At 37.5% G+C, this 26,994-nt stretch overlaps 1 protein-coding gene across 3 annotated transcripts in view; it reads right to left on the reverse strand.

The window, feature by feature from the left end:
• Positions 1-26,994, reverse strand: part of ipo11 (importin 11) — a 139,581-nt gene that overhangs the window by 104,149 nt on the left and 8,438 nt on the right. For all 3 annotated transcript variants that reach the window (XR_003296483.1, XM_026321366.1, XM_026321367.1), the window contains exons 4-15: positions 26,564-26,636; positions 24,505-24,708; positions 18,391-18,523; positions 18,025-18,083; positions 13,897-13,945; positions 11,188-11,258; positions 10,816-11,008; positions 9,553-9,705; positions 8,760-8,803; positions 7,139-7,229; positions 6,224-6,271; positions 3,295-3,400 (exon numbers count right to left, since the gene is read on the reverse strand). Coding sequence is in view for 2 of the 3 variants with exons in the window: in XM_026321366.1 (XP_026177151.1) it covers positions 3,295-3,400; positions 6,224-6,271; positions 7,139-7,229; positions 8,760-8,803; positions 9,553-9,705; positions 10,816-11,008; positions 11,188-11,258; positions 13,897-13,945; positions 18,025-18,083; positions 18,391-18,523; positions 24,505-24,708; positions 26,564-26,636 (1,224 nt within the window). In the remaining variant the exon portion in view is untranslated. The remainder of the gene's footprint in view (positions 1-3,294; positions 3,401-6,223; positions 6,272-7,138; positions 7,230-8,759; positions 8,804-9,552; positions 9,706-10,815; positions 11,009-11,187; positions 11,259-13,896; positions 13,946-18,024; positions 18,084-18,390; positions 18,524-24,504; positions 24,709-26,563; positions 26,637-26,994) is intronic.

A 26,994-nucleotide genomic window follows, 5' to 3' on the forward strand; every position in this document is an offset into this window, starting at 1 on the left:
CAAAACAATAACAACTTTGCTTTTGTTCTTCTAAAAGGAGCTTACTGGTAGCCCAGGGCCCAGGCAAAGGTGTAAATCACAAACAACAGTTTTGCTGCCAGACATGGTTATTCCCCTTTGAACAGCTGCTGCTTCATATGATTTGTTATAGACAAACCTATGCAGGGCTAAAAGAGAAATATACAACAGGCACAGTGATAGTACCAATACCCCAAAGAGAAAAGACTGGAAAATTGTAAGATAATAAACACACCCAATGTGTGTATTTATGCACACCGTAGCAGGATCCTAAACGATGACACGGAGGCTACATGGCATCAATTATCAATATGGCATCATGTGTAAGTCTTCTGTCATTGCACAGAGAAACTTAGCTTTAACAGTATTCAGTGCAGTTCTGCAGAGTGAATGACAATGACAATGGTAGGGAATTGGTTCTGAATCAGAATTGATGAGTACAATTAAATTCAATAAGGCCTAAATGATCCCACTACATTAAGGAAAGACCATTGTAACTGGCACAGACAAATTGTGAGCTAGGAGGCAAGCACGCAATAGAAAATTCTGCAGGTGTGGAAGCAGGTGGGAACAGAACTCTCTTCCAAACCCCAGAGGCTAGAGCAACATTAATTTATCTTCTTTAATGACAGTGGTTTAAACCATAAAACAAGCTTGATTCTTTCATAAATTTTATGTCTACTATTTACTGCATCGTTAATGTTTAGTACTTTATTCAAGATTCCAATATAAGCGAGTCTTTATTGCAGCCAATATTCAAGGCCAAAGAAGAAATGGGATGATCAAGGAATGCTCTGGCAAAAGCAACAAATGTGCCCCACAAGTGTCGGCCAGAAAATCTGCTTTGAATGTGGCTTGTGTGAGTTGCCAATACAGGTATTGCCTGGCTGCATCTCTTGAGAAATTGCCCATCTTGGGAAATATTTTAGCCATTTCTTTGCTTTAGCTGGCCTTATTGTTTTCAGCATAGGTTTTCTCAACCAGTCCAAAGTAGATTTTCATGATCCTGTGTGGCTGCTCAATAATACTCAATAAATCCTGTATTGAAATAGTTTTTCAGGACAGAAGCTCTGCCTATTTACATTGAAGCATCTCTACTATCAGTTTTTGTACATTTGCAACATATCCAACGTGTGGCTTGTTTTCAGGAGAGAAAAGGTGCTAATGGTATAAGAGAAAAAAAAAACAGAATGAGAGCACCAATGTTCTTTACAATGCTCTGGAGCAGGCAAATGGAATGCTTGTGTTAGTTAATGGTGTGAGGATGCTGCTGTGCTTTAGCTCAGTTTAATCCTTACTGCCAGTTGCTGTTTTTGGACACAGGTAATTTCTCTCTTACCACTGCTATTGGTTTGTTTCACAGTAGAATATACATATATCATGTTACCAGACCTATTAGATGTCAATCACAAATGGCTTGTAGTATGATAAAAAAAAAAGGCTATGCAATGTAAGGACGTGTTGTAATGACCCTAAATTCCCTAAATAGTGAAAAATAATAAATAATAAATAAATAGTAAATAATGATATTATAGTAACATGTTCAGGACATTTGAAGGGCTCTGAAGGCCAAGATAACTGTAATAGCAATTTTCCCCTCTCTCTAATTCACTGCTGTGTCTTTTTCTTCTCTTCACTGTGCTCCTCTTGCACTAAGTGTAGCTTGGCTTATAACAGTCACTCATCGACATTCAGAAACAAATGTCAACTGCACACAGTGTAGAAAGCACAAGTTGTGATGGTGATATTTAATCATCATTTAATAATTAACCATGCAAAACAGCTAGGATTCTACTTTTCTATTTTATTTTCAATTGTTCACCTCTATTCCTTTCATCTGTTACAATTGGAACAGAGTTAATAAATGAACAAGTGGGTTAGTAGTGTATATGTATATACTAGAGACAAAAAGAGCAAGAGAGCATCTGCCTTTATTCCTTCACTGTTTACTGAACTGTTATTTCTTCTCAGGATGTTCTAGTCTTGCACCCTGTCATTGGATGTCATCAGTTTACATTTATTCGAAACAAACTAATCAAGTAAAACTTTGAATATCAAAAAGAAATGAGGAGACAACATGGTGCAGAGGTGAACTGATTAAAATAAAAAACAATATATATAAAAAACAAAGAAATACAGACCCGGGTAAAACTGGGTTTATTTGCACCTGCGCTGTATGGGAATATAGCCACAGTGACATCAGTGCCCCTGAACTCTGACGTCAGCAGCAACCTGAGTGGCCGACCTTTTGAGTGCTGCGGGCTTTTTGTTTTGATCGTCTTGTGGTCTGTTTGTTCTTCATATCACTTGCGCCACACCGCTCCTGGCCACTCTCTCTTTCTCATAATTTTTAAAATTCATTCATCTATCAGCTCACTGTTTATTGTTACTGCAGGTGGTTGACTGTTAGACCCATGGTCAGATTCATTACAAGTTTGTACTACTAATCTCCCAGTTTTATTAGTGTGATTGAATAATTCTTGTAGAGTGATTATGTGAATACAAGTAACAGTAGTTAATGTTACCATGATGAACATTGACTGGAAGAGTAAGTTGGTTACTTATGAGCCTTTTGGCATGCATTGACTCTGCTGCTGTCTGTAATCAATAGCTGGACAAAGGTTAATTGTCAATTAGCTTGAGTTACACTGAAAGAAATCTCAACTACACAATGTATCAGATGCCACTAAGGTCTGAAAGTGAGCCCATGTACAGTAAAACTAAAAGAACTGCCGAACTGTGGCAGGTTTCTGACTGTCAACATTAATACTGCTGAGGAAAAATGTGATATCTACAAAAGTCACCACCTTCCAAACAGTGGTGCATTTAAAAAAAAAAAAAAAAAGGAGGCCAGAGGATGATACAGAACATGCACAGTGCAATTCAATTCAATTCAATAACGCTGCAAAAACTTCCTTTGGAAAGCCTATTACATTTCTGCTAAATCTCTTAGGGAGAGGTGACTCAGCTCTGGTCATTTTGATGTTGTAGCTGATTTAACAAACATCCATCATTTAATACTGTTTATCCACAAACACTTCAGAGTAGTGCACTCCAACTCCTCACTGACCAAGTCACCAAAATTCAGGCTTAAAAAAAAAAGTCATTTATTTGCATGTGAGTGTGAAGCATTCAGGTTCTCCCAACACAGATGGCTGTTTTGCTTTTAAGTTTTATGATTCTTCACTTTGATTAATTCATGATACTGTAAAGTACAATGAGAACAGGAAATCAAGACGCTAAGAAAAACATTCAAAAAGCATCACAACACAATACCTGTGGTGGTTGACTTGCAGCTCTCCGAGAAGCTGATTCTTGAACCATTGATCAAAGTCCACATTGTCAAACAATTCATAGGCTGCCAGTCCCACTGCATTGTAGACTGCCAACAAATTAACCACAGTCAGAAAATTAGTATAATTTTGTCATATTAAGATCGATAATATGTAAAAAAAACAGCATACAGGCAAAGTCATAAACACAAATTTAGCAGTACTTAGCTGTAAACGAGATACAATTTTTTGAGCACTGTTAAAAGAAAATTACTGAATATGGTCTCAAAGAATGTTCTTGCCTAAGAAGTTCTATGTTTTATATTTTAACCAAACCATACTGCATTCCTTGCTTGCACTGAAAGACAGACTACGCTAAACTGAACATGCTGTAATTCTGTCCCAGTGTGCCTTTAGCTTATGGACTCTAGCTCAGGCATATAATGCTGGAATAGGGCCTTGGAAAAACACTGAACTGTTTTTTCATAGCAGTATAAATGAAGTATTAATCTATAATTATATAAACACTAGCATAATTAGTGACTTAGCTATTTTCTTGAAAGAAGAAAATCAGAAAATGCTGTTATTAAGGAACCCTTTGGCTCTTCACCCAGCACCAGTTCAGCACTAGTTCAGCTCTCACAGCTTCAGTTATTTGCTGCTGCTACCACAGAACAGCTTCATCATCTAGTGATGTCTGTTATTTTATCAACACTGTCAACAGAATGCTGAGATCTCTACAGGCAGCAGGCATTAACAGACACCCTCTTAGCAGGTAATCCCAACTGTCTGTGATTTAGGTGTGTATGCCTTAAAACCATCAAGGTGGCAGCCCTGACCTGCCAAAGAGTCATAAATACTAAAAAGAGAAATACAGTGTATAATAAAGAAAAAAACTGGGGGGAAACAAGATGTCCACAGGAAAATCAAATTAAGTAAGAAAAATGCAATCAAGATGGATATCTTGGTACAATTATCATTCTCAAAGATTATTTTCGACTTTCTATTTTTGCCTAAATGACATATGCATCCTCATTTTATTCACATCCAGGAGTCAGTTTACCCTGCTCTTAATCAGGTGTACAGTGGGTACGGAAAGTATTCAGACCCCTTTAAATTTTTCACTCTTTGTGTCATTGCAGCCATTTGCCAAAATCAAAAAAGTTCATTTTATTTCTCATTAATGTACACTCAGCACCCCATCTTGACAGAAAAAAACAGAAATGTAGAAATTTTTGCAAATTTATTAAAAAAGAAAAACTGAAATATCACATGGTCATAAGCATTCAGACCCTTTGCAGTAACACTCATATTTAACTCACATGCTGTCCATTTCTTCTGATCCTCCTTGAGATGGTTCTGCTCCTTCATTGGAGTCCAGCTGTGTTTAATTAAACTGATTGGACTTGATTAGGAAAGGCACACACCTGTCTATATAAGACCTTACAGCTCACAGTGCATGTCAGAGCAAATGAGAATCATGAGGTCGAAGGAACTGCCCAAGGAGCTCAGAGACAGAATTGTGGCAAGGCACAGATCTGGCCAAGGTTACAAAAGAATTTCTGCAGCACTCAAGGTTCCTAAGAGCACAGTGGCCTCCATAATCCTCAAATGGAAAAAGTTTGGGACGACCAGAACTCTTCCTAGACCTGGCCGTCCAGCCAAACTGAGCAATCGTGGGAGAAGAGCCTTGGTGAGAGAGGTAAAGAAGAACCCAAAGATCACTGTGGCTGAGCTCCAGAGATGCTGTAGGGAGATGGGAGAAAGTTCCACAAAGTCAACTATCACTGCAGCCCTCCACCAGTCGGGGCTTTATGGTAGAGTGGCCCGACGGAAGCCTCTCCTCAGTGCAAGACACATGAAAGCCTGCATAGAGTTTGCCAAAAAACACATGAAGGACTCCCAGACTATGAGAAATAAGATTCTCTGGTCTGATGAGACCAAGATTGAACTTTTTGGCGTTAATTCTAAGCGGTATGTGTGGAGAAAACCGGCACTGCTCATCACCTGCCCAATACAATCCCTACAGTGAAACATGGTGGTGGGAGCATCATGTTGTGGGGGTGTTTTTCAGCTGCAGGGACAGGACGACCGGTTGCAACTGAAGGAAATATGAATGCGGCCAAGTACAGAGATATCCTGGAAGAAAACCTCTTCCAGAGTGCTCAGGACCTCAGACTGGGCCGAAGGTTCACCTTTCAACAGGACAATGACCCTAAGCACACAGCTAAAATAACAAAGGAGTGGCTTTGGAACAACTCTGTGACCCTTCTTGACTGGCCCAGCCAGAGCCCTGACCTAAACCCAATTGAGCATCTCTGGAGAGACCTGAAAATGGCTGTCCACCAACGTTCACCATCCAACCTGACAGAACTGGAGAGGATCTGCAAGGAAGAATGGCAGAGGATCCCCAAATCCAGGTGTGAAAAACTTGTGGCATCATTCCCAAGAAGACTCATGGCTGTACTAGCTCAAAAGGGTGCTTCTACTCAATACTGAGCACAGGGTCTGAATACTTATGACCATGTGATATTTCAGTTTTTCTTTTTTAATAAATTTGCAAAAATTTCTACATTTCTGTTTTTTTCTGTCAAGATGGGGTGCTGAGTGTACGTTAATGAGAAATAAAATGAACTTTTTTGATTTTGGCAAATGGCTGCAATGACACAAAGAGTGAAAAATTTAAAGGGGTCTGAATACTTTCCGTACCCACTGTATGCACTGCTTGGGACTGTAGTAGACTATAGTAGAACCTCACAACAAAATAATTTTTTCAAGCTTCATGTTTTGTATTAATGATTCAAAAAAGTAATTTTAGCAAACCAGACATCAGGATTCTAGAGGAGGAGTCCAGATCGATAATTTAATAAACTCGGTATGGCAGATTACAGCACTTATTGAACCAGGAGGAACAGGTGAAACCTTTAACTCACCTGCATCCTTCATTAGCAACTGTACAGGGTCTTCTACATTAGTTGGTCCTGCAAAGACATACATACTCATGACATCAGTGTTCTAGTAATGTGTGTACTGCACAAAGATTTCTCAGGAGAAACAAAAGGTCTGGAGGATTTAACAGACCCAGTGACTATTTTATAACACAGTTGGAAATTAAAGAGGCATGGAGTCCACAATATCAGTCTTGCCATTTTGCTGGTCTATTCTCTCCATCTCTAATAGTCCTAGTAGTGTACTTAGCTTCAAAATCAATAGCTGCCTAACTTTAACTACAGAATTACCCAATCTGGCATTTTCCTTGTTCCAAAATCCATTTCCACTCTGTCACTTGAAAACAAAAACAGCCTGGAAGCAGATAGAGCTTATCTGCCGACAGAGCAGTGGCAATGCTAATACAGCAACTGAAGGAGAACTACAGGTGACAGTTGCCACCAGAGAATATGGTGTAAGGTGCTATCAAGCCTATACCTTTTATGTTACAAATACTAACGGCAACATGAGCAAACCCTACATGCTTTGCTGCTTTCCAATATATGAAATATGGAGTTACTCTGAGGCAAGCCTACATTTCATAATTCATCATTTTGTGTTACAGGGAAAAAGTCAGTGTATTGTATGTGGAGTGCAAGCCAATTTTAGCAGTGTAGTATCTTTGAAACAAAGACAACACAAAGCACTTTTCACAAAAAAAAAAAAAAAAAAACATGCATTATGAAAAAAAAATCAATAGTAGTATAGAATACATTTCGAAAGACCAAAAACTGAGCTTAAAGGCAAATAGGATTTACTGCAAAGCTGCATTCAACATCATTATAGGTTTAGCTAGAAGTACATGTTTTCCTTGCATTGAAAGATGCATGTGAGAATATTTGAATTGGTATTTAACTAACCCTGGAGATTCTGAACCATTTCCAGCAGCACCGGCGTTAGGGTCTGGCTGTAGTTGTGGAAGATATCCAAGAACAATACTTCTGTACAAGGCTAAATCAAGGAGCAGAGTAGAGGAGACAAAAAGAAAAACATTCTCTCGCTATATGTACAAATCATACATTTGTTCTCCCAGTATCACATCTCTCCCCATTCTTAGGTGGCATTGTTAGGTGGCACTGAGGAGCGAAATATCACATAAATAAGTGACATTAGTGAATTCTCTTTATAAAGACAAATATATGGCTTTATATCTGTTCAAATAGAGAAATGGAGGCCCACTCACCTTCCGCAGTTAATTGGTTTTAAATGTCAACAAAAACCTAAACATAAAATTATCGTCCAACCTTTCAGCCCTGGTGCCAAAAGGTCAGAGGTTACATGACAATTCTGACAAATAAATCCTGCTTCAGGAGATCCAGATAAACACAATTCCCTTGCTCTGCTGGGAGAATATAGACAGGTGGCAATATTGATATACTGAAGGTCATTTATAACGAGTCACTAGAAGTGATCACCACTGATGCGACAGTGACATTCAATGAACCATCCTTAGCACAATAATGTAGGTGCAGGTCAAAAATGATGTTAATACCTTTAAAAATGTTCCATCAGTTTAGATTGTTTAACAAAAACATTTTGACTTTGACAAAGACCCAACTAAAAAAAGCAATAGTGCTAAAAAAGTGAGAATCTTAAAACAGCTCAGTTGTTCCTACTAATTCTAAGTTGTAATAATATGTAATTAGGAAACTAATAAGCTATCAGACTGCAATGCCACTGTTGCCATGTGCTATATATGATTAAGTACTATGAGAGAATGCATTTAGTATACTTCAAAGAAACTGCAGACATTTGTCATCTTAAATAATAAAACACAAATAGGAAAGGGAAGTGAAATAAGGAGTACACAGAAAAAATATGACAGCGGATAAGAAATCATATTATGACTCAAAAACAGCTAAAGATAAGCCTCTGCCAACTAACCAGAAACAGCCATAGAGACAGGCAATAAAGCCCTGAGGACACTAGCTGATTTTATGGTGCTGTAATGTACAGATCTGCTCAGTGCCACCACATAAAACACTGCTTTGAATTTTTGAAAATAGAGCAAACAAAATATATTCATGACAACAAAAATAGCAATTATTCTGAAATTACTCTTTTTTAATTTACATTTTTAAGGCTTTAAGGATGGACTTTAGTAGCAACTAGACAATCGGATTTACCCAGAAACTCAGGGTACATGTTAAGTTTCTTTCCAACAACATTCCTGCTCATGCTTGAGGTACCAGTGAAGTATTTGTTGTAGGATGGGATGAGCATTTATTGTGCTAGTTAGGACATCAAGCACTGTTTTGCTATGATGGCACACAACAGAAGGACTGTGTATACAATGATCATCGCTGGGGACACAAAGGCATTTGATATCCTGCTGCCTCTATAACACAGACATCGAGGATTACTTTCAATCTTTCTATCACTTCGTTAAATTAAGATGAAGACATGCCAGGACAATTATTGGTGTGTGTGTGTGTGTGTGTGTGTGTGTGCGTGCGTGCGCACATATGAGTGTTTACTTACCCGCAGACTGTATTTCCAAGAGTCACCACCTGTTTCTTCAACAGCTGGAGAAATAATGAAAAATGGTCACCTATTAGGAATTGCTGGTCTGGATAATATGGCTGAGGCTGTGCAGCTAAAACACTGTACATCTTACATGAGCATTGCTGTTACAAATCTGTTTTTACACATTAGTGTGTGGTTGTGTAAGACTGCAAAACTGAATCCAAATGTCAACACTTTGAACTACAGCACTGGGCTCTTGTGGTCTCAGCTTTACAAAGTGTTGTGCCTGAGTGGTCTGTGTCATATCAAATCTGTGAGGGCACTGGGCTACAAAGAAAATAAAACCTGTTAACTGTCAGCACTTTATAAAACAGCAGCTGCTTTAGATAAATATCAGCTTCTGACCATATAATAATGTTTTGTTTGCATAATAAAATGTTCTACTGTTTTAAATAGCAAAGAATCAACCCTGCTAAGGTAACAGGGGATGACAGTTGAATAGAAAAATGTATGTCTGACTCTGAAGACCACAGTTTATTCAATAACTATTCTTGGCCTATTATGTATGTGTTCTTATCTCTCTTGCATCGACACATCATCACTACATGAAAATTACCTGCACAGAATACAAGAAATTCTGATGAGGTCTGCACCCAATGCCATATTGCTTACTTAATAAATTGTAGAACTGGCTGACTCTCACAGTTATGGACTTTCAATGAACATGCCTGTTAACTCTGCCAGTCTGCGTGTCTAGATAAGTGCAGGAATTTGGATTCAGCCTGTGTATCTTGGGATGTGCTGTTACCAAAGCTCTCAGGGTCCTCTTCCCACATTGCCAGCTCTTCCTCTGTGAGAAGAAAGTAGTGTGAGACAAGCCGGCGCCCAATCTCTGTCAGCGTGGGGTGTGTGAAGAATGCGGTCTTGATCTTGTGAGCCTCCAGACTCTCTGGTTTACTGTCTGAAGGAGGGAGTAGAAAGAGAGAGGGGAGAAAAACATATATTAAAATAGATATATTAAAATCAATTATTAAAATCCAAATTAATTACTTTATTACTTCATTAATTACTCTTAATTGATATGATTTAAATAATATTAAATGTAATAACTTTTAATTAGAATAACTGCTGTAACAATTGAATTTCTCATTGGGGATTAATAAAGTACTCTTCTTAATAAAAAAAACATAACATACATTGCAGTAGAGTCATATCAGCTCTACTTCCTGGTAATGCTCTATAATCTAATTTACACACTTGAGCTGAGGAAATCAATAATTTTAATGAATCCACATGTAAAAACATTGCTAATTTCTTCCTACTGAGTCAATATGATACTTTTTTTTTTTTTTTATCCAGTACATTTCTGCTGTTGGTGATACTGCTTTAGACAGTTTGTCCGGCTGCTGTCCTTCAAGCGTATCAGCAGCTGCTGACAGACCGAAATTTTGACCCTAGAGACAGTGAAAGGCGGCTAGAGACAGCGTGGATTGAATTAATCGAACGCTTCAGTAGCATTCGATTGTCATTGCTCAAACCTTAATTTAACATTTTTCTAAAAGGAGTTTATTTTCCTGTGTGAAAACAGAAAAGAAAGCAAACCTGAATTCAGGCTTGGCACATTCAAATATTTAAATGATACCAAGGCATTAGGAACAAGAATGAGAAAAAATGTGACAACTAACAACTGCTCAGGGGAAAGAAAGGTCCCACTAGCTGGCAGAATAAAAACAGAGTGGTGTGCTCCATGGCTAATAAAGCACTGGGGGCCTCTGACAGCTTGTAATAAATATGAGGCATGTTGAGGTACGGTGACACTGATGGCATTACAACACTGTGCCTTTCAAAACATTGTCAGGGGCCAGCTTTGAAAAGCCTTTGGCATTTTCTGTTGGCATCTGAATACCAAACTTAAAATGCAGATTTGATTATCATTTCATTCTTATTCCACTTCATCTAAGTGTGCAGTCCTTATCATTCCTTGACCATGTCTTTTTACTCCTGTGTGTTTCTAGTTCATTCATCCTTTATTTGCCCTGCTACTTTCCTTCCCACTGCTGTCACAGCCTACCTTCAATGTTCTTGGCAGGCTTGTAGGCATCGTTCTTTACAATCATCTTGATGAGGTTCATGCATTGAACAATGAAACGTTCAAAGGTCACTCCCTCCCCTGCTGGTGTGAACACATAGCTGACAGCAAATTCCAGGGAACGCTGGATTAGGGGTATAAATGCACATGGATGGTACTCCAGGAAATCTAACAACTACATGGTAGGGAGAAAAGAAAAGTACAGAAGAGGACAAAAGGAGGGAAAGAGTAAAAAAGATCAAAACGAGTTTACCACTATCACTGGCCTGTAATATAAAATATGGAAAACATACAAATTTTCATTAATAATGAAACATAATTTATTATTAGATATAAGTATACAGGTCAACTCACAACTTTAGTAAACAGTATGATCGTCTTTTCTAGTTTTTCTCTGCATGCGTTATCTGGACCAACCTGCCGACCTGAAACACAGAACAACCACATGCCACTGTTACTAAATTACAGCAGTATGTATCCTTGAGGACACAGACCACCCTCAGGCAGTTAGCAAAATGGTGATCTAAAGATGTTGCATAGTTATTTAATTTAAACCTAAGTAATCCAGTCTGTCAATAACATAATATAATATAGACTAATATGGTATCAGATTTCTCTCATCTTCATTTTTTAAATTCTTACATTTATATCCATGATGTTAAGCAAATAATCATAATATTTTCTTGAACCTAGAAATGGATCCTGACTAAAATATGATTAGAGTGGTGTTTCTGACCAATATTACCCACAGTGTACAACTACTGCCTTAAAACAGAACCTCCATTATACATTGATGAAGTACAGTTTGCCTATACGGAATCACTTCATTGTTAAATTAATAATGTATTGAAATTCAAAACTTTCTTTTCCAGGAATACTTTTAGCCTACACCTTCATAAGAAGGTACACTTCATTAAACCCAGATAAGAAACCACAGCCTTCAGTAAAAATTAGGTATAAAAATGAAATGCGATTAATTCAGAACAAGTCTTTTAAAATAAAATGAAACACTTTTCAGAATAATGTCATGATGGACCTTATGCAAAAAAGTTAGAAAATGTGAATGGTATAAATGAGTAGGACCAAGACTACAAAAAAAAAAATTAAAAATAGATGTTCAAAAAAACATCTATTGACCTAATTTACAAAAAAAATGTCTTATGAAAGTAAAATAAGGCCATTATATGCTTTTGTGTATATAATACAGCACAGTAATTACACTCAAAAATGACCATGAATGACTTACTTACTGGTATAAGTTTGGGCTCCTTAAAACCACTCATGATGTTAGAGTCAATAAATATGTCCCACTTAGTTTACTTCTTTGTCAACCTCATTGACGAAATTGGCAGAGACAATAATGGTCTTTGGCATTCCTCCAATCATTTATCAACAGCCAGGGTCATTATTTCCTCTCCTTCTAATACACACATTGATTTCTTTTCAGTAACCACTGATCTAACGTGACACTTGATTGATTAAAAAGGTTAACTGAATCAAAGATTGCTCTGTATTGCTTCTTTCAGATATTGTACAGATAAAGGATTGTGCAGAACACCATTGCATCTTATTGACTTTGTGTTCATGCCTTGTTTGCAGGTTTGTGTCTGTTTGTAATGTAAGCAGATGTGTGTAAAATCATCAAAGTAACTGAGGTCATACATCTTAACCAGCAAACCATGTTAACAAAATCCACTGATATAAAGAAAATAAAGACAACAAGCAAAATAAGGCTCAAATTAAACTGTATTTATTTATTTATTTATTTTTGCCAGCTATGGAGCCTAGCAAAAATGTTTTACACAATGTATGTAGTCACTCACAGACATGGACAGGCAACCTCAGCTGAAGGACAAACATCTAACAACTATCTGAATGGACCACAAAGACTGTCTCAAAAATACAGTTTTATGTTGCTGACCTTAACAGGCTGTGCAGAGCTGAGATTTCTCCCCAGCCCAGCTGTAAGCTGCCTTGCTTTTTCTGCTATCTAACAAGCCCAAACACCAACAGGACTCTAGCCCTGTCTTCATTGCCATCAGAAGAGAATAAATATTGGAGGTGATTGTTTTGACTGATATCTCATAATATTTTTATAAACATCTGTCACCATGGCAGGTTGTGAAGTTGTGGCTAATATTAATCTCTCACTCACTGTTACAACAGACTTATGAGACTTATGAAAAGAAGAAACAACCACTGATACTGAGATCTGACAGTGAATGCGAGCTGACATAGCTGTCACTAAACAGGGTGGCTGCCACTCAGTGTCACTCAGTGGGTGTTTCCTGTACAGGAACTACTTACTACTCAGAGTGTCAAGTTTTTAAAAAACTTTTTATGTCATGTCAGATGTCATTAAACATCTGTGCTTATCACATGAACAACAAAAATTAAACTCTATTAAATGCCCTCAATCTTTTTGAGTTTCAGGTCTGTGATTTCAACTGTATAAAGTACAGCAGCAACTGAATATTGTTCCTTCAGGATCATGTTGTAAACCAATGAGCAGGCTTCTAAACAGTTACCAAAATACACAATGGAACGTGCCGAGGAACAGGGGAACCTCCCTATTCAGATTGACCTGTCATGTGGCTATGCTGTCATCAGTCTTTAGGGCACCACAACAAGACCACTGTTCAATGCTTACCTATCAAAAACCTGCAAGCATATTATATCCTATGTTGCTTTCTGCCCTCTCTTCACTATCCTGCTAGAGACTCACAGCAATTCATTTGAACTAAATACACAAGCCCTATGGAGCTTCGGTGCGGCAGCGAGAGTGCAGGCATAGTAAAGTGAGCACAAGTTGTACTTAGAGGTCTTTTGTTTTCTAATGGTTTATAAATCCTTTAGGAGAAATCCTTAATTCAAAAACTAAGCCCCTTAGGTTGAAATCTGAACTATATTGTGCTATCTCATTATGAGACATAGAATGTAGGGATCATAAAGTAGCTCAGACTTTTAAGTAGGTGCTTAGATCAAGCACTAGTGAATGTGGTTGTTTACTGGAGGAAAGCCTAGGATCAGAGATTCAGGACAGAGAAAGAGACAAGTACTCACAGCATTCCAAGAACTGTTTTAGCCTTTCAAATACTGCATTCAGGAAACCCTGAAAAGGAGAAGATGAAAACAGGGTGAAACGAGGTTAATCTCTCACACAGTTCTGCAGTTGAATCGCTCATGATTGCTCCATCAGAACTGCCTAGAAGTAGCTATGTAACAAGGGAACAATTTTAGTATGTATATGTTGTGTATGTGCCTCTGAGCACACTTGCCTCTGGGCTCAGAAATATAAATAAAAATGCCAACAAGGCAGAAGGAAAGAGAATCAATTTTCTGTAGCCTGATGTAACCACAACTTAGCATGGGAAATTAGATGATAGATGGAGATGCAATCTGTTTAGTTCTGCATTAATGTTCAGCCATGAGGTCAACAGCAGTGTCATTAATCACACATCCAGTCAACACAGCCCAGCCAGCAACTATAACTCCTAACAAAGTTAGTTAAGAAAAAGGGGTTATAAGAGGAACACAGAAAAGAGGATGGGAGATGCCAGAGTACAAATTTCCCAAGAGACTTTTGTTAAGCTAATTGTGGAATTGAGAAAAAGAATGGGAGACAAGGCAGTAGAAATAAGAGAAAACACTTATATAGAGCATGTGGTAAATTAGAAGAGTAAACAAAAGAAAGTACAAAGTAGAAATTTTCAGCTGAATCAGGCATGATTAAAAAGGTTTGACAACTAAAAAGGCAGAGAGCTGAGGAACATGGAACTGCAGGGGAAAAACACAAGGATGAGTTGAAAAGTAAATGAATGTCAGCAAAATGGGTAGAGAAAGAAAAAGAAATTGGGACAGAGGGGTGGATTATAGGCATGCAGCAGTAGTTGGACAAGTAGTTTGTAAAGGGATATGAGTGTCAATAGAGGAACCAAGTTCAATCTGATAAAGGATCTAAAGAAAGAACAGTGTATATCTTAAGTTTAGTGTGGTCTGATATATTTGTACACACTGGCTCCAGGTTTAGAAGGTTGTGGTACATTGTTTATTAAACTAACCTGAATCAATGTATATTTCTAATGTATGAATGTATAATTTTCTTTTTGGATGACACAAAATTGCTTGTTCGCTCATCGAGTGGAATAACATATCCAGAAAAATAAAATGAACAATGAGTGTCTACTGCCATGACTATCATAGCCTGCCTCGTGTGGTGACTGAAAATCAAGCCATAGAGATACAGTTGTTCAACTGAAAAATAAGCTTGAAAACTGATCACTGTGGCAGCTTGTGTGAACACAGGCAATGTTCTTCAGTCTTAATGTCAGTATATCCAACTAATTGCTGTTCTCCAGCATTGCTGCCACTGTGGTGATTATAAAGTAAGTAAATGTAAGACAGCTTCTTAGAGGAGAACCAAGTGTGAATGCCATAATCCACTGCCATAACACAGACAACAGCCAGACTTTAAAGAAGTTGTGCCAAAAAAGACAGATGGTTGCATTCCCTTGTCTTTTGGAAAAAGTTGAATTTAAACCTACAATATGCACATACATTGTGCTTCTCTGAGAAGAAAAAACTAGTTGGAGTCAAAGAACATCACGGAAAAAACAAGCCAATTATGATTATGGTCTAAACATGAGCAAAGGAGTCTTGACATATAAAATGATTGACAGAACACAACTGAGGAATGTTGGACCAACAACTTGAAAGTGGCACTGAAAAAGGAAAACTAACAATCCGGACCAGAATAAAGCACATCAGTGAGCACAACAAGGCCCAAGGGCCATGTGTCAGCTGGGTGTGTCAGGGTCAGTGCATATTGGAATTTGCAAACATTAAAGAGGTAAAATATCTCCAAACAGGAGTGCTTCTAGCATCCCTCACCACCACTGGTGCTTTAGAAGGTGAAAAACATAAACACCAGTAAAGTTTTGTCCTCATTCATGACTAGGTTGCAATACACAAATGTTCCAATTCCAGGCACTTAGGATATTTAGTAATAGGACACCATGTACCAACATTTATCAACTAGACTAACTAGGCCTTCCCATTCAGGGTCCTTAAATGTACTGTATTACCTGATGATTACCTGAAGTATTTATACAATAGCCAATAGGAAATATAATATAATCACAGAATCCTTGATGCAAACATAACTTTGAAATTGATTTAAATAAATAATGTAATATGATTTAACTTTTTTCCATCATCACACTCATCACCTAAGGAAGAGTCAAATGAGAGGTGACAAGCTGATCAACATCTTGAAGACCTCATCAGTTAGAGCGTCACACATGTTTAAACCATCACAAAAATTATTTTTAAAATGGTTGTTGGTATTTTATCTGTCCAAAGCCATTTATTCTGACATCTTCGCAAGTACGTAAAGGAAAAAGCATCTGAATGAGGATTGTCATTATAACATTAAAAGGAAAACTGGAACTTGCTTATTCTGGTATTGTGGGATGCCTTATTGTGTAGACAAGAGCAGTCAAAAGGGGCAAAAAAGTGTGTTAGAAGAAAAATAGAGAGAAATAAGAAGAATAAGGGAGGAGAGAGTAAGCCAAGAAATCACAGAGATTATAGCAGTAAAGAGACAAAAGAAACTCACATCATTACTTTACCATCTGCTATTACAAAGCAGTGAACTCTTTCATTTAAAAAAAAAAAAAAAGTAGTAGTCTGATGTATTCGTGATCTGGCTTTTGAGAAACAAATTAGGTTCACAAGAAGCACATTTCTGTGTTAACACAGCATCAGCTGCAATACTAAATAGGATGAATGGTATTGACAAGCAAAAGAGGAAGTAGTGAGTCTGAAATCATATATATCTAAACATGCAATATTACCTGCAAACTATTAGATCTGTTCACTTAGCTGGAATAACCAATGAAGCCTATTTTAATGTGAGCATTCCAACCACAACCTTACATAACCTTCAGCCTCCAAGCTAAAAGCTGTATTATTAGAAGAATAATACAGTACAATAAATAGTCCTTGTTGTCTCCCAGTTGGTAGAGGAAAAAGCCCATGTAAACCAATTTTAAAAAATAGAAACACTGTGATAGACACACAAAAACAGACGAGGAGCACTCACTGAGCTTGATCAAACTGACTGACAATTTTACCTTTGAGTGCATATACTGTATCTGACAAGCCAAAGCTAAAATTCTGATGTAACTTGAGCTCACATTGATATCAATGACTGTAATTTTATCAAAGCAAATGCAATTCCTAAATGTTATACTAAACAATGCTGCACCTATGTCATTTCTTTTGTTAAACCCAGTAAATTAAAAAAAAAATCCTATTTTATTTTATAATGACATAAAACTAATGAATGCAAGCAAATTCTTATTTTAAAGCCATAAACACATTACTGTTAAACAAATGTTTTACTAATAGACTACTACTAGATATTTCTTTAGTCTTTAATTACCATGTAATAAAATGATGACCCAGATGAAAAGCTCAACTTTTAAACATCTTCCTTTCAGTGGCTCTCTGTGATCATGATTTCAGCCTCAAGATTCTTTAAATACATCACTTCCAACCACAATGTCATGTACCCCTTGACATGTTAGTATCTGCTTTTTTTGACTCTCCACTGGATTTTGACTGAAGGTCACATTTCAATTCAAAAATGTATTTTTATTTATCTCTGAGTGAGGGTATGTTTCTCTTCTTTAAAATAACATTTTGAAAATGATTTCTACTGCTTTTGAAAGTCAAATTTGCAGTTTCAAAATCATATTTGCTTATTAGTAACACTTTTTTTTAACAAAAAAAAAATCTATAAACATTCAGCTACAGCTATTTTGTTATCAAACCTTGACTGGCAAAACAAAGCTTGTCAGAGTTCAAAGAAGTGGGACATGAAGGATTCTATTAACTCTGAGCCATGAGGGAACCAAAACGTTATCCAAGCAGACATTTAAGAATTTTTTTTTAACTAGAAAGATTTAGACAAAATTGAATTAACAGTTTCATGGATTTGGACTTTCTTCACACTGAGAGTGGGAAAAGAGCTCATAGAGAACTCTTGACTCTTTGAACCGAGACAAGGCTTAAGGCACTTTCAATCACCACAGCCGTCCACATTTTGCAGACTGTGATTGGAGTCATTTTCAACTCAAAAGACCAACAGCAAAATATCAGCTTTTTCAAAATATGAGGGGTTCTCACCATCACTTCCACATTCTGTTGTGGCTCTTGAAATCCATGGACAGTCAACTTTCGAAGCACTGAGAAGAGCAGATAAACAAAAATTATTTAATTAATTTTATTTTTTTAAATCTGTAATTTGACTATAAACTATACTATATAAGTTTACTATAAAGTAAACTCCTTTTAATCAGTCTTTAACTAGCAACACACACAGAAACATGATAAAATCCATATTACAGAATATGCAGTCAGTTATTTTAAACCATGATTACCTTTCCATTTGATATTAACAGATCACTGCATATCTTGCATGAGAATGCAGTTGTCTTGTATGTGTTGTCTGTATTAGCATGTGTGACTTTGCATCTTTACAAATGTCACTACCTTTAAGAGAGAGCAGTGTCCTCTCCAGTGAGCTGAGCGCTGCAGCCTCATCTCTGGCATAGATCTGCTGGAGGAAGCAGTCGGTGTGATGACTCCACAGGGAGCATGCAAAGCTGTAGATGCCCGATGCCAGCTGCCAACATACAGATTAAACAGAGCAATCAATCCCACACAGTTAAAATTATTCAGGATCAGTGACCAGATTTAGGCATTTGAAGTTGTTGCGATGAACACGTGAAAATTACAAACATATCTGCAGACCAGATTTATATTTGTGCAAACAGCACCTACAACGGTGCAGACTCACAGCTGTTACACTGATGCTAATCCAAGTACAAAAGCACTTTCACATTAAACAGGTGCAGTTAAACATTAGCATGGACCAAAGAGGGACCTCTGAGTCACAGGTCTAATTTAGCTTTAAATGAACCTCCTATAACAGTCACTGCTATAACATTATTTAGCCCAAACCAATTACATTTTTTTCCCCGCATTCTCTTGTAAATGCAAAATAGTATCATCAAGGGAAGACAAAAGTACTCTCAATCCCATCAACTGCATAGCATACATTCTGTCCCAGTAGCCCAGACAATAGAACAAATCTGCCCTGGCACAATGATGTGCTTTGGATTATACTTTAGTTGGTGTTTTCCTAAAAAGAAAAGAAGAGAAAAGAGGTAAACATCACATCTCAGAAACTATTTAAACATAATACCTCAATAATCAAGCACTTTAACACGAAAAAGAAAAAGAAAATTTGCACTCATATTCTTACACTACTTAATGTTACTTTATTAAATAAAATAGCTGGAAATTGGTCACCTAAGAACCCACTTCCAGAGCTTCAGAAGTACTCTGCAAAGATGAGAAAAACCTGTGAAAAGGACGAGTACCTCAGCAGCACTCCAATAGGCCTTTATGATAAAGTGTCTAAATGGAAGCCAGTTGGAGTAAAAGGCATGTGACAAAGTGCTTGGATTTTATCAAACTACATTTAAAGGACTCAGTTGTCACAAAAAAGTCTCCTGCCTGAAGAGACAAAACCTAAACTCCTTAGGCAGAATTCCAAGCCTCTTGTCTGATGATCCAGGCACTTCCCAAAGATGAAGCATGTTCAAGGCAGCATCGTGCAGCACTGCTTTTTAGTAGCTAGAAGACTGTCTTTGAGGATGAAGATGCATGCAGTGAAATAGAGAGAAGTACTTGAATAGAACATACTTGTGCTCTGATACTACGGTGACAGTTTACCGTTTAGCACAACAATGACCCAAAGCAAACAGCCAAGACAACAGTGCAGTTGCTTCAGTGCCAGTCTACGATTGCCCTTGAGTAGTGCAGCCAAAACACTGACTTAAACCCCAGACAACACTACTGGAGAAACCTGAAGATGGCATTTCACAAACATTTCCATATCCAATGAGGCAGAGTTTCCGAAGATTTTTCAGGGAGAATGTGATAAATTGCCCATATCCAGGTGTGCAAACCTTGTAATGACTTGCCCACGAAGAAAAAAAAGGAAGAAAATCAAATCGGCTGCTCCCATCAGAGGTCGCCACAGCGAATCATCTGCCTCTACTTCTGACCTCAGCCTAGCCTCCACTACTCTTTCCCAAGACAAAGGGGCTTGTACAAAGTACTAAATTAAGAGTAAATTTCATAAATTAAACAATAACATTTTAAAAACAAGTTTAGGTGATGTCATTTTTACAATTGAAACTTAAATCTACAGCACAAAAAAAATGTTCAGGGGTCTGTATATATGTTCTTTTTGAAGCCACTGTATTAGCTATGGGTAATCCAGAAGAGTCAAGTTGAAAAAAATCTGAGATCCACTGGTTCAGATGGTGACATATGTCTGCTAAAAGAGAAATCCTTCTTTTGACAGCACAGCACAGGCTTTGATAGTCTCTTTGCAGAAAACTGCATGGCTGGCAAGTTTCTTCTTTGGAGAGATTTTCAATTTCCATTCCTGAGATTTCAGACTAATCCAACACACTTAAGTCATGAACCAAGTTCAGGAAACTGCCTGAAAACTGAGCACAGAGTGTGGAGGAACAATCTGAGGTAATCAATTGATATTCATATTTGTTTTAACACTTTTCTTTTGAATATAAATAAATAAATACATTGAATAAGCAATATATTTTAACTGTTTTCCTTTCTGTTCCCTCCACAGAAAGATTAAAGATCAGCTTTGTATGCCTCATTGTGACTTTCACATTTTTACAATGTCTTGAGAATAAACTCAGGAGTACTGAATGTTTAAAAAACATGCTGAAAGCAAAACATGGCAAACTCAAGCCCAACAAGCAACAGACTGGTATGTCAAGATAGAACTAAGAGAGAGAGAGTGAAGTCACAGAAGCGGAACATGGTAAAATGGGTAAGTGGATTTAGAGTTAGCAGTACTACAGACAGAAAATGTGCAGTTGTTATATACAGTTTGTCCAAATTCCTGTCACCTCCTGTGAAGTGTGTGTGTGTGTGTGGGGGGGGGGGGGGGGATACCCACTTTTTAATGGGTATCTGGGTTCTGTATTGGCCATTACTCCTTTAATCTCATCACCCTTCAAAAAAAAAAAATGGATGTCTGGGGCACTCATATCCATGATTAATTTATTTAGTTTGAGCATGGGCCATGTCAGTCTAGTTGGAACTTGAGGCAGTTCATCTTTTTGTGTCTTTATGCTTTGTTTTAAGATGTACCCACAAGTTGGTGGTATTTTTAATATTTTACATTACCCCATCCTTGGATCATAGTGTTGTATGTAATGATGCCAGATGGGCATTAAGTAAAAAAAAAAAAAAGAATGGTGTTCTTGTTTGTTAGTTAAATGACATATCATTCATTTGTTATTCTTAACCACAATGCAGCCTGATACTACAATTGTTCAAATTCATTTTTTTTCTCATTAATCTACACTCAAACCAACCAAATGATAACATGAAAACAGAATTTAAGAAATGTCTATAAATTCATTGAAATGAAAAAACTGAAATATCACATTTACAAAACGTGTTCAAACCCTTTACCCAGTTTAACCCTTTACTTAGTTAAAGAACCTTTGGCAGCAATTACAGCCTTGAGTCTCAAATCCTCTCACGCTCGGTCAGGTTGGACCATTGCTGAACAGCCATTTTCAGTCTCTCCAAAGATGTTCGACAGGGTTCAAAACACAGCTCTGGCTGGGCCACTCTAGGACATTCACAGAGTTGTCTATAAGCCACTCCTCTATTGTCTTGGCTGTGTACTTATGGTCATTGTTATGTTGGAAGGTGAACCTTCAGCCCAGTCTGAGGTCCTAAGTGCTGGGGAACAGGTTTTGACTGAGGATATCACTGTACTTTGCTCCATTCAGCTTTCTTTCAAACCTGACCAGTCTCCCAGTCCCTGCTGCTGAAAAACACTCTTACAGCATGATGCTTCCACCACCATGCTTTAAATTACATCAGATTATCTACGCTAACAGGCAAGTTAATGCTATAGTTTATCCACTCATTAACATTCACAGTTTTCAAATGGTAAATGTGGAATTAGTTAGCTTTGTAGTTGCCTCATTAAGCCATCTTATATTGGCAGGACTAAGATGCAAGAAAAGATGCACGTAAGGAACTGGGATTCACTCAAAGAGAAACAACCATACCTGCTGTTTACTAGCAACTGCAATACTGACAGTTAAACAACATTTTTTGCAGATGAACAAAATATACTTAATACGTTTGGTTGACAGTGCAGCTTTTCAAAGGTGCATTGGTCCAAGCCAGACTTAAATCCCTATCAATGACCCCAAGTGGCACACTGCATTGAAAAGATGTATGAAACACTACAAGAACTGAAAAAACAGTAGCCCTCACCACAAAATACTGGAATCCCGTGACAATCGATAAGACACCACACAGCTTCATAACAATGGACTGGCAGTTTAAATAAACTCTCTCAATAAACAAAACTATTCCAATTAAGGCTCCAGTTTCATTTTTTGTGCGACAATATATAAAATAAGCTGGCAAGAATGAGAAAAGCAGCTGGTTATTTAGCCTGTAGTCAGTAATTGGGGAACCATCTCAATTCCAATTAATGAGTTTGGTGAATTGTTGCTTAATGATTCAAGAGAGAATTCTGATGCATCTAAAAATGAATTATTTTTCTCACCCATGTGGTGTGTATGTGTTTTTCTATTTGAAAAGCTCTACAGTCAGACCTATGCATTTGTCTGCTCCTTTTCACAGCTGCAGACAAAGACACAATTTTCAATAAAAGCAAACATTTCCTCCTCTGCAAGTTGATTTGCTACTTGCGCTGGGGGAACTCACAAACCAAAAGCTCTCCAAGAAAAACACAGTTAATCTCTGTTTATGAATGCCCATCCAGGGGGATACTGCCCCTCTATTTTAAACCCAAACATTGGTTAGTACCTCCCCATTCATGATTTAACTTACTGTAAGTTTGAGAATCAAAAAAAGCAAACAAGCTCAACATAATATGCAGTGCATTTAGGTACTCCATTTAAATATTTACATGTACAGTGGATGAATGAGATCAACTGCAATCAAACAAGGTGCTGCGATCTGGCTTGACACATTGGTGTTCCAATGTACTTTAAAACTCATGCCCTTAAGCTATATCAGTTTTGATATCATCCTGAGATCATCCTGTTTGGTGGCAACTTTCAGAAATCACTTCTGAAAGTGTCCTAGTTCAATTATCTGTCTCACTGAATAGAGACTCAACTACATCTTTACACCATATCCTTCAATACTCCATAACTATTCCTTATGTGATCCCTCCTCCTGTCAGCAGCAGGCTTCAGTTACTTCAAGCACTTGTTCTCTTACACATCCACATCTGCCTCTTTATCAGTCATTCGTTGACTTTTGCTTTACTGTCTATTTGGCATAAAATCTGATCAAATTAAAGAGTTCACAACCAAAAACTCAGTAAGTGGGCCAGGAAAACAAATAGCAAGTTAATGCTGCTGCTGTCAGACCATCATTTCCCATGATGCAGTCAACATGACTACCAGCTGTTGGACCTCAAGATGAAGGACAAGAGAGAAGTTCAAACACTCACCACCTACAAGAAGACATGCTCAAACACCCACATACACATTATAGTATTTATGTTTTTTTTATGGTTCTAAATCGATGAATGTCCCGTAGCTCTACTTCACATTAACACTCAGACTCAAGGGTTGATGTGGGCCACTGGAACTGAAACTAACAATGTTGCACTGCCCTTCGTCTCATCACCCTGTCACATCATATGCTGTGTGCGCACACACTTGTCATCAAGCCAGCTATTCCGTGACAGGGGAGGGAGAGCCTTACATTTAGCATCAAAGTCCTCAGTACATCATTTAAAAACTGCACTGTTTAATGGGACCCAGATTGCCTTTGTTCCTCATACTGCCTAAGGGCACACATTTTGGCATAGAGGACACTTCTGCATAACATCCAACTATTTGGTCTCAGTCACTGCATCAGATGTCCACTGGTCTGTCACTATCACTTCTGTTTCTCCTTCTGGTCTCACTCTTCTCTCAGTTCGTCTGTTTGATCATCTTATTTCCCTAAACCCCTTCTCGTCATGACTGTCTTTCTACGGGTGTCCCTTCGTACCATCAGCATTTGTCGGTTTCACAAACATTAACTCACATAAACAGCCCTCCCTCTAACATAATCTCTCTTACACACACAACCAGCAACAAAGACAAACCTAAACCCAAATACATCCATCATGGTTGAGTCATGCATGAAAACAGACACACATGCATGCACTGAGAAATAAATCTTGAATTTGATGTGTCTCTTGCAGCAGCTGAACAGCATCTCCTACAGGTAAATTATGAAATTGGAAAAATCAGCAACTGCCATAATCTTCCTACATGACTACATCTTACTTACTTGACAAAGTCAGAGAACAGAACACAGTGAGAAAGGAGGTGGCAAGGTTTTAGTTTTCTTTACTTGGTGAAGTAAAGTCACCTTCACATGAACACAATGAATACATCAAGTGCAGAGGATACAAAGCCAGAGAAAAATTTAATAAAGAAAGACAAGCAAGAAGATTAAAAAAGCAAACATAAAGGTGTTAAGCTCAAAAAGGGAACTTACATCCTGGAAAAGACGCTTGTCCTGTGCCAGACGTTTGGATGCTAGGGTTTTGGTGACATGATAGAAGGTTAGCAGTGCTCTGTGCTGCTGCAGGCCATCCTGACCCTTCACAGACTCGAGCAGAATGGGGATGAGCTCAGGCCATTGCCTGGGGCAGTCCAGACGAGCCACCTTGGCTATCAGTACTGCAATCTGGGTCGCTATCTGTTGGAATAACACACAAAGAAAAGAAATGACCAGAGGCAAAGTATAGAAACAGCAAAAAGTGGATATGCCAAAGAAAACCTGATAGATGAGGCGATAGATAGTTTTGGATAATACACAAAATATAAAACCAGCGAATACAACACAGGGCACATACTTTCCTATATCCTTGCTCTTTTTGAGATGGAGTCAGCCACGTAAATTTAATGGCCTTTCAAACTGCTTGTATATTCAAACTATACTATGTCTGAAATGAATGTGTGTTGTTGACACTTATATCTTCACTTACCAAAATACCTACTTTACAGTAAATATACACCTATTAGAAATACCCACTTTAATGAGTACTGACATATATTCATGACATAACTATTTTAGTTTTGGTTGAAAACTGTTTTATCGAGGTGCCAGTTTGACATTACAGTAATTATAGAGGCTGCTGTCCGTGGTAATGTTAAACTGTATTGTGCTTTAATGAGAACCCCCTCCCTCTCTGTTTATATCAGTAACGTTTACACCAAGTTGACAGCCCTGTTACAAGCTTTAATGTCACAGAGTTAATAAATTAACAGTCATTTGTAACTGATACTAACAAAGATTGTTGAACAACACTATTTTAAACTATTCTGTATAATATATTTTATTTAGCCAAGATTAATGATTAAAGCAACAATAACATTTTTAGCTCATTTGATCTCATTATTTTATAGCACAACAAATAATCAGTAATAGAATAAGAATTTATTGCAGTCTGTAGGGTGCATGTCAGCACCTTCAACCTTTTCATATAAAAAAAGTAATAAGCAATCTTTGAGCATGCAAATTTAATTCCAAGTGTCATTAAGTCATTATATTTTCTAAGAAAACCAAACAACACTAGACCAGTTACACTCACATTCACAGCCCCTTGTGGAGACTTGATTCAACTGAGACAGGCTCTAACTGGCAAGACACATAGTGTTTAAATGGCATTCACTGTCTGCCACATGGACACTCTTAGTCCTGATGTTGGAAGGCTGTCCCTTTGGGACATACAAGCTGTAGAGACCACAACGGATGACCGCCATCCATGGCCACCTCCCTTGTGCCCTTGGACAGATGTATTACACACTGCTTGATTCCTGAATTATTTATCTGTTGCAACATTCTCCTGTGAGCCAAACAGACACCCTTGTTGCTCAAATGAAGTCTCAATATGCATGGGCCTTTAACTGTCCTTTCTAATCTTATTTTACTGTGTGAATTGCTTTGTGCATATTACAGAAACAATTCTTGGCATATCTTCTATATACATAAAGCTACCTTATACACTTTTATAGACTATATTACCTGTTGGCAAAAATAATAAAAGCCTAACAAAAACGCTTTTAGGTGGATTATATGAGTTATGTTATTTAAGAAATGTCACATCTTTGAGTCTGGAAATAATCATAACAATAAAGAAAATTATTTCACTTATAATCTTAAAAGAATTGAAGAATTCCAGCCTGACTGAGTTCAGGTGAAATGTAAAAACTGTCCTTAGAAGACTATAAGTTATATAACTAAAATTAACTTGATGACAGTAATGTAACTTTGATAGAAACAATTTCACATCTATTGTTCACTGTGACACATAAACCATTTCATGAAAAGTTAAAGCTTTTTGAAGAATGCTAGCATACTATAATGCAATGATTACAGTACAATACAACCGAAAAATGTAATGAAATGTGAAATGAACAATAACATGCCATAAAATGTTAGTCAATTTCCTTGTACAGTATATGATTTTACCCAAAGTAAATTATTCTACCAGCATATGATGCTGAAAGGGATTTTTGTTTTGTTTGTTTTTTAATTTTTTCCTACTTACCTGATTGACAGGCTCATTGAAGTTTGTGATGAGACCAGCACGTAATGACATCTTCTCTTCTTCTGATAGCGCACTGTGAACAAACCACACAAAATTAGACGTAGATAAATAAGTGCAGATAAAAGGAATAGCAGTCCTCAGTAACCGCATTTACCCAAACTCATTCCAAAGTGAGCTTTGAAATTATGGTTGCTAATACATTTTACAATTGCAGAGTTTTTGCAGTTGCTTATACATACAGGAAGGGGGACAGGGAGAAGTAAGACTTAAAAGAGCAATAAGAAAATGTCAGATACAAACTTAAGGATACATTAGAACATAAAACCTTTCACAGAAAAAAATCCTAAACCCCAGACTATCTTGTTGAAGGCGACAGTACTAACCAGTGAGCCACCATTTCACACAATGACAACAGGATGCCAACTGGCCTC

The sequence above is a fragment of the Mastacembelus armatus genome, chromosome 9, assembly GCF_900324485.2.
Source record: "Mastacembelus armatus chromosome 9, fMasArm1.2, whole genome shotgun sequence".
NCBI classification, from domain to species: Eukaryota; Metazoa; Chordata; class Actinopteri; order Synbranchiformes; family Mastacembelidae; genus Mastacembelus; species Mastacembelus armatus.